At 41.8% G+C, this 12,511-nt stretch overlaps 1 protein-coding gene across 1 annotated transcript in view; it reads left to right on the forward strand.

Moving 5' to 3' along the window:
* Positions 1-12,511, forward strand: part of DNAH10 (dynein axonemal heavy chain 10) — a 540,282-nt gene that overhangs the window by 369,362 nt on the left and 158,409 nt on the right. The window contains exon 56 of the mRNA XM_053699776.1: positions 3,369-3,530. Within this exon, the coding sequence (XP_053555751.1) occupies positions 3,369-3,530 (162 nt within the window). The remainder of the gene's footprint in view (positions 1-3,368; positions 3,531-12,511) is intronic.

Consider the following 12,511-nt stretch of genomic DNA (forward strand, 5'->3'; position numbering starts at 1 on the left):
CCCTTAAATAAACCTAACACTACCCCCCTGATGATCTTCCTACCTTGTCTTCACCATGCCAGGTTCACCGATCCGTCCTGGCTCCAAGATCTTCATCCAACCCAAGCGGGGGCTAGACATCCACTGAAGAAGTCCAGAAGAGGGTCCAAAGTCTTCCTCCTATCCGGCAAGAAGAGGACATCCGGACCGGCAAACATCTTCTCCAAGCGGCATCTTCTATCTTCTTCCATCCGATGACGACCGGCTCCATCTTGAAGACCTCCAGCGCGGATCCATCCTCTTCTTCCGACGACTAGACGACGAATGACGGTTCCTTTAAGGGACGTCATCCAAGATGGCGTCCCTCGAATTCCGATTGGCTGATAGGATTCTATCAGCCAATCGGAATTAAGGTAGGAATTTTCTGATTGGCTGATGGAATCAGCCAATCAGAATATAGTTCAATCCGATTGGCTGATCCAATCAGCCAATCAGATTGAGCTCGCATTCTATTGGCTGTTCCGATCAGCCAATAGAATGCGAGCTCAATCTGATTGGCTGATTGGATCAGCCAATCGGATTGAACTATATTCTGATTGGCTGATTCCATCAGCCAATCAGAAAATTCCTACCTTAATTCCGATTGGCTGATAGAATCCTATCAGCCAATCGGAATTCGAGGGACGCCATCTTGGATGACGTCCCTTAAAGGAACCGTCATTCGTCGTCTAGTCGTCGGAAGAAGAGGATGGATCCGCGCTGGAGGTCTTCAAGATGGAGCCGGTCGTCATCGGATGGAAGAAGATAGAAGATGCCGCTTGGAGAAGATGTTTGCCGGTCCGGATGTCCTCTTCTTGCCGGATAGGAGGAAGACTTTGGACCCTCTTCTGGACTTCTTCAGTGGATGTCTAGCCCCCGCTTGGGTTGGATGAAGATCTTGGAGCCAGGACGGATCGGTGAACCTGGCATGGTGAAGACAAGGTAGGAAGATCATCAGGGGGGTAGTGTTAGGTTTATTTAAGGGGGGTTTGGGTTAGATTAGGGGTATGTGGGTGGTGGGTTGTAATGTTGGGGGGGGGGTATTGTATGTTTTTTTTTACAGGCAAAAGAGCTGAAATTCTTGGGGCATGCCCCGCAAAGGGCCCTGTTCAGGGCTGGTAAGGTAAAAGAGCTTGTAATATTTGTATTTTAGAATAGTGTAGGGAATTTTTTATTTTGGGGGGCTTTGTTATTTTATTAGGGGGCTTAGAGTAGGTGTAATTAGTTTAAAATTGTTGTAATATTTTTCTTATGTTTGTAAATATTTTATTATTTTCTGTAACTTAGTTCTTTTTTATTTTTTGTACTTTAGATAGTTTATTTAATTTTATTTATTTGTAGCAATTGTGTTTAATTAATTTATTGATAGTGTAGTGTTAGGTTAATTGTAGGTAATTGTAGGTAGTTTATTTAATTATTTTATTGATAGGGTAGTGTTAGGTTTAATTATATCTTAGGTTAGGATTTATTTTACAGGTAAATTTGTAATTATTTTAACTAGGTAACTATTAAATAGTTCTTAACTATTTAATAGCTATTGTACCTGGTTAAAATAATTACAAAGTTGCCTGTAAAATAAATATTAATCCTAAAATAGCTATAATATAATTATAATTTATATTGTAGCTATATTAGGATGTATTTTACAGGTAAGTATTTAGCTTTAAATAGGAATTATTTATTTAATAAGAGTTAATTTATTTCGTTAGATAAAAATTATATTTAACTTAGGGGGGTGTTAGTGTTAGGGTTAGACTTAGCTTTAGGGGTTAATACATTTATTAGAATAGCGGTGAGCTCCGGTCGGCAGATTAGGGGTTAATAATTGAAGGTAGGTGTCGGCGATGTTAGGGAGGGCAGATTAGGGGTTAATACTATTTATGATAGGGTTAGTGAGGCGGATTAGGGGTTAATAACTTTATTATAGTAGCGCTCAGGTCCGCTCGGCAGATTAGGGGTTAATAAGTGTAGGTAGGTGTCGGCGACGTTGTGGGGGGCAGATTAGGGGTTAATAAATATAACATAGGGGTCGGCGATGTTAGGGGTAGCAGATTAGGGGTACATAGGGATAACGTAGGTGGCGGCGATTTGCGGTCGGAAGATTAGGGGTTAATTATTTTAAGTAGCTTGCGGCGACGTTGTGGGGGGCAAGTTAGGGGTTAATAGATATAATACAGGGGTCGGCGGTGTTAGGGGCAGCAGATTAGGGGTACATAAGTATAACGTAGGTGGCGGTCGGCAGATTAGGGGTTAAAAATTTGAATCGAGTGGCGGCGATGTGGGGGGACCTCGGTTTAGGGGTACATAGGTAGTTTATGGGTGTTAGTGTACTTTAGGGTACAGTAGTTAAGAGCTTTATAAACCGGCGTTAGCCAGAAAGCTCTTAACTCCTGCTATTTTCAGGCGGCTGGAATCTTGTCGTTAGAGCTCTAACGCTCACTGCAGAAACGACTCTAAATACCAGCGTTAGAAAGATCCCATTGAAAAGATAGGCTACGCAAATGGCGTAGGGGGATCTGCGGTATGGAAAAGTCGCGGCTGAAAAGTGAGCGTTAGACCCTTTAATCACTGACTCCAAATACCAGCGGGCGCCCAAAACCAGCGTTAGGAGCCTCTAACGCTGGTTTTGACGGCTACCGCCGAACTCTAAATCTAGGCCTTAGAGAGCTCTTGGATAATCGACCCCTGTATAGTTCAGGCAACTTGGAATAACTCTCTCTTTTTTCCAACGCAAAGTGGTTTTGAAAACTGCCCATCTCTCTTGTCAGCTCACAACACGCCCCCTAGCGATGATCTTAGCAACCAATCGTAACCCAGCACACAGAGGGGCATCACTGTTAACAGCTGTTAGTCCCACCCCCTGATCACCTGCTGAGATTGTAGTCAGTCTGGCTGAGGATGTACAAATGCAGCCTTTTAAAGTGCCAGATCTGAGGGTAATAGATGGACCAGATACCACTTTTGTCCCTAGAAGATTTACTGCCATGAGTAATTAACTCTCTGCTTTGAAGCAGCCTGCTAAGATATGTAAATCAGTCTTCTAAGCAGAGACTGTGAAAATCTTTCTTTGTACACTGGCTTGTGACATAATTTGTACAAATAGCAATACACCACTGTTATTGACATACACGCATGAGAGGCAGGCCCCAAAACACAGAATTAGGGAAACCAGGTGGGCCCAACCCCTCATCAGTGAGCCTGGGCACCCACTCTTCCGTCACAGATGGGATCTTACAAACATGTCTGATTGGTACTAGAGTACTAGGTTAAGATTAATTTGCTAAACTGTGAAATCTGTCTCCGTTTGTTTTTTTCAAATAATAACATGGTTGTAATATCTCTATTTGAAGCACAATGCAAACGTCTGGAAGGTGGTCTGGACAAACTGAAAGAAGCCACTGTGCAGTTGGCTGAACTTAATTTGAAACTGGCGGAGCAGAAGGTTGTTTTAGCTGAGAAGTCTTCTGCTTGTGAAGCATTGTTGGATGAGATATCAGTCAACACTGCAGCAGGTGAGCTCAGTACTGTAAAAATTGTTTCCCTTTAATGTGTTGTAAATTAATTAATATACTTACTGAAAAGTAGTTAAATGTATGTGAAATTGTTCCCTGATGTTTATTTTTGTATTTGGAATAAATTATTTTGCTCATTAAAAACATCACCTATTTATCCATTTAAATAAGCTGAGCATACAGGAAACAGAAACCTGCTTATGTTATCTCTCTATATACACAAAAGCTAAGGTTAGGTATTAAAATGATATTTATGGTTAAGGGAGTTTCAATGAGCAAAAGCAGCTATTTCAAAAACAAATCCCCCCCCCCCCCCGAGGTTAATTACACTGCTGTCTCCTGTTTACATAGCTCTTCTACAGAGCTGTATTTATATTTATTCAACAGTATTTATATTTTCAGTATAATCAGTGGTTTCAGCAGAAAAAAAATAATTATATTTTAAATGACAATGTAAAGATAAATGTACAGTACAGTATAAGGTCCCTTTAGTGTATTCTTAAAGGGACACTGAACCCAAATTTTTTCTTTCGTGATTCAGATAGAGCAGGCAATTTTAACCCTTTGAGTGCTAAGCACTTTCCCACCTGGGTGGTAAGCTGATTTAAAAAAAATAAATATATATATATATATATTTTTTTTACTTTTGTATTTATTTTTTTCAGATCCCCAATACTTACACCGTTCAAAAGGTTAGGGGATTGCCTTTCCAATGGTTGGTCTTTGGGTTCTGTAGCTGCTTAGATGCTTCCTATACAGGCTTCTAAGCAGCATGTCCCCTTTCCCTATAGTTTGTATTGTAAATTGTTAATAAAGTTGGGCTGTGACATCATCACGTCATTGCACGGTGACGTCATCACGTCATTGCGCGTGACGTCACCACGCAAAACGTGAAGCCCCGGCGATGCCTGTCACTATGCAGGCCCGATCGCCGGGGTAGGTGAGGGTGGGAGCCACAGTTAGCACCAGAGTGGGAAACTCTGGGACGGCTCAGAGCCGTCGTTGGCACTCAAGGGGTTAAGCAACTTTCTAATTTACTCCTATTATCAATTTTTCTTCGTCCTCTTGCTATCTTTATTTAAAAAAGAAGGCATCTAAGGTTTTTTTTGGTTCAGGACTCTGGACAGCACTTTTTTTTATTGGTGAATGAATTTATCCACCAATCAGCAAGGACAACCCAGGTTGTTCACCAAAAATGGGCCGGCATCTAAACTTACATTCTTGCATTTCAAATAAAGATACCAAGAGAATAAAGAAAATTTGATAATAGGAGTAAATTAGAAAGTTGCTTAAAATGTCATGCTCTATCTGAATCACAAAAGAAAAAATTCAGAGTTCAGTGTCCCTTTAAATATACTCCTGTACGATAAATCATTACAACTGTGATACTGATTCAGTCAAGCACATAGAATCAAAGTGTCAAGCTCTGAATTTAGGACATCAATTGATAAAGTTCTTAATTATATATCCATTATGCTTTATTCAAAGTATGCTTATCCAGAACTACAGCAATCTCTAGCGGGTCACTTTATATAAGTGACCACAAATATGTGAGGTCTTGCTGATTATAATTGTGATATCAAGTAAAGTGTTGAGATAAAGAATCATCCTCATTACCTTGTTCAGTCAAACCTAAATATTCTATAATCTGCTATAGGCTGGGTTTCCAACCTTACCTTCATATTGGTTTCCATATTTGCATTCCAGTAAATAATCCACCCAAGACTAGACCAAGTTATTTTGCTTTATATTCTCTGCCTGCTATGTTAGATTTGAACATTTTAGTTTTCATAGCAAATATACTGGACTTACCTATATTCAAGGAAAAAAGGTATGGTAATACATTTCCCATTTTTAAAATATATCTTTCACATTTCTAAATCTTCTATACAGAAGTATTTTTTTACTTATGCATCAGAAATAATTCACATCATTTCAAAAGGTCTGCGTACAAAAAGCCAGATTACAAATTGAGTGCAAATTATTGCCTCAGCGAAAGCTATATTTGCACTGAATTTAGTAATACCAGCGCACACAACTTATAATGGCTGGTTATTTATTGTGCGCCCGTAAACGGACGAATTCGCCCGTTTTACAGGTGCGCGATAAATTAGTGCTCCACTAGTAATCTAGCCCAAAATAAGTGTTTTCAAATAAGTTAAAACTGTAATATTTTTAAGGGAATTGTGTAGTTTTCCAGGCCCAAGACACACCCCTTGAAAGACCTCTTGGATGGTGTTTATCTTATTTTTGATGTGGCCAATCAGAGACATACTGTATATAAAGAGCCTCTTGCATATATCACCCAATCACTGTGCAGCATGTATGAATGTCAGGCTTCTATGGAATGCACTCCAGCTTCTCTGGACAGAGAAAAGAAGGAAAAATAAATAATGAAAGTGCATTGCAAAGTTGTTGTTTTTTTCCATTTTTCCCCCTTTTAATTATGCACAATTAAACAATTTATTGGACATAACGTTTTGAGTTTAAAGGTACAGTCTACTCCATAATTTGTATTGTTTAAAAAGATAGATAATCCCTTTAGTACTCATTCCCCAGTTTTACATAACCAACACTGTTATATTAAAGTTATACAGTATATACAATAAGTCTGCAAAACAGGGGGACTTTCATTGATTAAATCTTTCTAACACGCTGTATTTGAAAAATATTTACCAATTTGTGAAGGTAAATATCGTGCCGTTCCCCCGCCCACAGCTCATCCTTTATTTAGCTGAGTGATGACGAATCCGGCTTCATCCAGTCGTTGCGTGCCCCACATGGCGTCCAGCTCGTGGGGCATGCAGCAATTGGATGAAGCCGGATTCGTCATCGCTCAGCTGAATGAAGGATGAGATGCGGGCGGAGGAACGGCGCAATGTTTACTTTCACAAAATGGTAAATATTTTTCAAATACAGCATGTTCGAAAAATGTAATCAATGAAAGTCCCCCTTATGGTTATCTATTAATATAAAATATCTTTACTTTCTACTAAATATAATATACTAAATCTCTATGGTGAAACCACTAAAACCAACACAGATAAATTGTGAAATAAACTCTACGAGAGGGCCTCCATTATTTGCCAAACAGTTTATTTAGGAATCAATATATGTTAATAATAAGATAAATATTTACAGGTATATATATATAAATCTATTTTCTCCAACATAGGTGTGTCCGGTCCACGGCGTCATCCTTACTTGTGGGATATTCTCTTCCCCAACAGGAAATGGCAAAGAGCCAGCAAAGCTGGTCACATGATCCCTCCTAGGCTCCGCCTACCCCAGTCATTCTCTTTGCCGTTGTACAGGCAACATCTCCACGGAGATGGCTTAGAGTTTTTTAGTGTTTAACTGTAGTTTTTATTATTCAATCAAGAGTTTGTTATTTTAAAATAGTGCTGGTATGTACTATTTACTCTGAAACAGAAAAGAGATGAAGATTTCTGTTTGTATGAGGAAAATGATTTTAGCAACCGTTACTAAAATCCATGGCTGTTCCACACAGGACTGTTGAGAGGAATTAACTTCAGTTGGGGGAACAGTGAGCAGTCTTTTGCTGCTTGAGGTATGACACATTCTAACAAGACGATGTAATGCTGGAAGCTGTCATTTTCCCTATGGGATCCGGTAAGCCATTTTTATTCAGACAGTAAATAAGGGCTTCACAAGGGTTTATTAAGACTGTAGACATTTTCTGGGCTAAATCGATCATATTTACACATATTTAGCCTTGAGGAATCATTTAATCTGGGTATTTTTTGTAAAATAATATCGGCAGGCACTGTTTTAGACACTTTATTCTATAGGGGCTTTCCCTAATCATAGTCAGAGCCTCATTTTCGCGCCGGTATGGCGCACTTGTTTTTGAGAACAGCATGGCATGCAGCTGCATGTGTGTGGAGCTCTGATACATAGAAAAGTCTTTCTGAAGGCATCATTTGGTATCGTATTCCCCTTTGGGCTTGGTTGGGTCTCAGCAAAGCAGATTCCAGGGACTGTAAAGGGGTTAAATATAAAAACGGCTCCGGTTCCGTTATTTTAAGGGTTAAAGCTTCCAAATTTGGTGTGCAATACTTTTAAGGCTTTAAGACACTGTGGTGAAATTTTGGTGAATTTTGAACAATTCCTTCATACTTTTTCGCAATTGCAGTAATAAAGTGTGTTCAGTTTAAAATTTAAAGTGACAGTAACGGTTTTATTTTAAAACGTTTTTTGTGCTTTGTTATCAAGTTTATGCCTGTTTAACATGTCTGAACTACCAGATAGATTGTGTTCTGACTGTGGGGAAGCCAAGGTTCCTTCTCATTTAAATAGATGTGATTTATGTCATAAAAAATTTAGTAAAAATGATGCCCAAGATGATTCCTCAAGTGAGGGGAGTAAGCATGGTACTGCATCATCCCCTCCTTCGTCTACACCAGTCTTGCCCATACAGGAGGCCCCTAGTACATCTAGCGCGCCAATACTCCTTACTATGCAACAATTAACGGCTGTAATGGATAATTCTATCAAAAACATTTTAGCCAATATGCCCACTTATCAGCGAAAGCGCGACTGCTCTGTTTTAGAAAATACTGAAGAGCATGAGGACGCTGATGATATTGTTTCTGAAGGGCCCCTACACCAGTCTGAGGGGGCCAGGGAGGTTTTGTCTGAGGGAGAAATTTCAGATTCAGGAAAAATTTCTCAACAAGCTGAACCTGATGTGATTACTTTTAAATTTAAGTTGGAACATCTCCGCGCTCTGCTTAAGGAGGTGTTATCCAATTTGGATGATTGTGATTATCTGGTCATTCCAGAAACACTATGTAAAATGGACAAGTTCCTAGAGGCCCCGGGGCCCCCCAAAGCTTTTCCTATATCCAAGCGGGTGGCGTACATTGTTAATAAAGAATGGGACAGGCCCGGTATACCTTTCGTACCTCCCCCCATATTTAAAAAATTGTTTCCTATAGTCGACCCCAGAAAGGACTTATGGCAGACAGTCCCCAAGGTCGAGGGGGCGGTTTCTACTCTAAACAAGCGCGCCACTATACCCATAGAAGATAGTTGTGCTTTCCAAGATCCTATGGATAAAAAATTAGAAGGTTTGCTAAAAAAGATGTTTGTTCAGCAAGGTTACCTTCTACAACCAATTGCATGCATTGTCCCTGTCACTACAGCCGCGTGTTTCTGGTTCGATGAGCTAGAAAAGGCGATTATTAGTAATTCTTCTTCTTATGAGGAGATTATGGACAGAATTCGTGCTCTTAAATTGGCTAATTCTTTCACCCTAGACGCCACCTTGCAATTGGCTAGGTTAGCGGCGAAAAATTCTGGGTTTGCTATTGTGGCGCGCAGAGCGCTTTGGTTAAAATCTTGGTCAGCGGATGCGTCTTCCAAGAACAAATTGCTTGACATTCCTTTCAAGGGGAAAACACTGTTTGGCCCTGACTTGAAAGAGATTATCTCTGATATCACTGGGGGCAAGGGCCACGCCCTTCCTCAGGATAGGTCTTTCAAGGCCAAAAATAAACCTAATTTTCGTCCCTTTCGCAGAAACGGACCAGCCCCAAGTGCTACGTCCTCTAAGCAGGAGGGTAATACTTCTCAAGCCAATCCAGCCTGGAGACCTATGCAAGGCTGGAACAAAGGAAAGCAGGCCAAGAAACCTGCCACTGCTCCCAAGACAGCATGAGATGCGGGCCCCCGATCCGGGACCGGATTTGGTGGGGAGCAGACTCTCTCTCTTCACTCAGGCTTGGGCAAGAGATGTTCTGGATCCTTGGGCGCTAGAAATAGTCTCCCAAGGTTATCTTCTGGAAGTGATTCATCCTGTTCCATTAAGAGAACGAGGGATGGGGTTCTACTCCAATCTGTTCGTAGTTCCCAAAAAAGAGGGAACGTTCAGACCAATCTTAGATCTCAAGATCCTAAACAAGTTTCTCAAGGTTCCTTCGTCCAAAATGGAAACCATTCGAACAATCCTTCCATCCAGGAAGGTCAATTCTTGACCACGGTGGATTTAAAGGATGCGTATCTACATATTCCTGTCCACAAGGAACATCATCGGTTCCTAAGGTTCGCATTCCTGGACAAACATTACCAGTTCGTGGCGCTTCCTTTCGGATTAGCCACTGCTCCAAGGATTTTCTCAAAGGTACTAGGGTCCCTTCTGGCGGTGCTAAGACCAAGGGGCATTGCTGTAGTACCTTACTTGGACGACATTCTGATTCAAGCGTCGTCCCTTCCTCAAGCAAAGGCTCACACGGACATAGTCCTGGCCTTTCTCAGATCTCACGGATGGAAAGTGAACGTGGAAAAGAGTTCTCTATCTCCGTCGACAAGAGTTCCCTTCTTGGGAACAATAATAGACTCCTTAGAAATGAGGATTTTTCTGACAGAGACCAGAAAAACAAAACTTCTAAGCTCTTGTCGGATACTTCATTCCGTTCCTCTTCCTTCCATAGCGCAGTGCATGGAAGTGATAGGTTTGATGGTAGCGGCAATGGACATAGTTCCTTTTGCGCGCATTCATCTAAGACCATTACAACTGTGTATGCTCAGTCAGTGGAATGGGGACTATACAGACTTGTCTCCGAAGATACAAGTAAATCAGAGGACCAGAGACTCACTCCGTTGGTGGCTGTCCCTGGACAACCTGTCACAAGGGGTGACCTCCCGCAGACCAGAGTGGGTCATTGTCACGACCGACGCCAGTCTGATGGGCTGGGGCGCGGTCTGGGGATCCCTGAAAGCTCAGGGTCTTTGGTCTCGGGAAGAATCTCTTCTACCGATAAATATTCTGGAACTGAGAGCGATATTCAATGCTCTCAAGGCTTGGCCTCAGCTAGCGAGGGCCAAGTTCATACGGTTTCAATCAGACAACATGACGACTGTTGCGTACATCAACCATCAGGGGGGAACAAGGAGTTCCCTGGCGATGGAAGAAGTGACCAGAATCATTCAATGGGCGGAGACTCGCTCCTGCCACCTGTCTGCAATCCACATCCCAGGAGTGGAAAATTGGGAAGCGGATTTTCTGAGTCGTCAGACATTGCATCCGGGGGAGTGGGAACTCCATCCGGAAATCTTTGCCCAAATCACTCAACTGTGGGGCATTCCAGACATGGATCTGATGGCCTCTCGTCAGAACTTCAAGGTTCCTTGCTACGGGTCCAGATCCAGGGATCCCAAGGCGACTCTAGTAGATGCACTAGTAGCACCTTGGACCTTCAAACTAGCCTATGTATTCCCGCCGTTTCCTCTCATCCCCAGGCTGGTAGCCAGGATCAATCAGGAGAGGGCGTTGGTGATCTTGATAGCTCCTGCGTGGCCACGCAGGACTTGGTATGCAGATCTGGTGAATATGTCATCGGCTCCACCATGGAAGCTACCTTTGAGACGAGACCTTCTTGTTCAAGGTCCGTTCGAACATCCGAATCTGGTCCCACTCCAGCTGACTGCTTGGAGATTGAACGCTTGATCTTATCAAAGCGAGGGTTCTCAGATTCTGTTATTGATACTCTTGTTCAGGCCAGAAATCCTGTAACTAGAAAAATTTACCACAAAATTTGGAAAAAATATATCTGTTGGTGTGAATCTAAAGGATTCCCTTGGGACAAGGTTAAGATTCCTAAGAGTCTATCCTTCCTTCGAGAAGGATTGGAAAAAGGATTATCTGCAAGTTCCTTGATGGGACAGATTTCTGCCTTGTCTGTGTTACTTCACAAAAAGCTGGCAGCTGTGCCAGATGTTCAAGCCTTTGTTCAGGCTCTGGTTAGAATCAAGCCTGTTTACAAACCTTTGACTCCTCCTTGGAGTCTCAACTTAGTTCTTTCAGTTCTTCAGGGGGTTCCGTTTGAACCCTTACATTCCGTTGATATTAAGTTATTATCTTGGAAAGTTTTGTTTTTGGTTGCAATTTCTTCTGCTAGAAGAGTTTCAGAATTATCTGCTCTGCAGTGTTCTCCTCCTTATCTGGTGTTCCATGCAGATAAGGTGGTTTTACGTACTAACCTGGTTTTCTTCCAAAAGTTGTTTCTAACAAAAACATTAACCAGGAGATAGTCGTGCCTTCTCTGTGTCCGAAACCAGTTTCGAAGAAGGAACGTTTGTTGCACAATTTGGATGTTGTTCGCGCTCTAAAATTCTATTTAGATGCTACAAAGGATTTTAGACAAACATCTTCCTTGTTTGTTGTTTATTCTGGTAAAAGGAGAGGTCAAAAAGCAACTTCTACCTCTCTCTCTTTTTGGATTAAAAGCATCATCAGATTGGCTTACGAGACTGCCGGACGGCAGCCTCCTGAAAGGGTCACAGCTCCTTCCACTAGGGCTGTGGCTTCCACATGGGCCTTCAAGAACGAGGCTTCTGTTGATCAGATATGTAGGGCAGCGACTTGGTCTTCACTGCACTCTTTTACCAAATTTTACAAGTTTGATACTTTTGCTTCTTCTGAGGCTATTTTTGGGAGAAAGGTTTTGCAAGCCGTGGTGCCTTCCATTTAGGTGACCTGATTTGCTCCCTCCCTTCATCCGTGTCCTAAAGCTTTGGTATTGGTTCCCACAAGTAAGGATGACGCCGTGGACCGGACACACCTATGTTGGAGAAAACAGAATTTATGTTTACCTGATAAATTACTTTCTCCAACGGTGTGTCCGGTCCACGGCCCGCCCTGGTTTTTTAATCAGGTCTGATAATTTATTTTCTTTAACTACAGTCACCACGGTATCATATGGTTTCTCCTATGCAAATATTCCTCCTTAACGTCGGTCGAATGACTGGGGTAGGCGGAGCCTAGGAGGGATCATGTGACCAGCTTTGCTGGCTCTTTGCCATTTCCTGTTGGGGAAGAGAATATCCCACAAGTAAGGATGACGCCGTGGACCGGACACACCGTTGGAGAAAGTAATTTATCAGGTAAACATAAATTCTGTTTTACAGATACAGTCCACATTTTAAGATACAGGGCAACTTTACTACACTAACCCCAA

Source organism: Bombina bombina, chromosome 2, assembly GCF_027579735.1.
Source record: "Bombina bombina isolate aBomBom1 chromosome 2, aBomBom1.pri, whole genome shotgun sequence".
In the NCBI taxonomy this organism is placed as follows: Eukaryota; Metazoa; Chordata; class Amphibia; order Anura; family Bombinatoridae; genus Bombina; species Bombina bombina.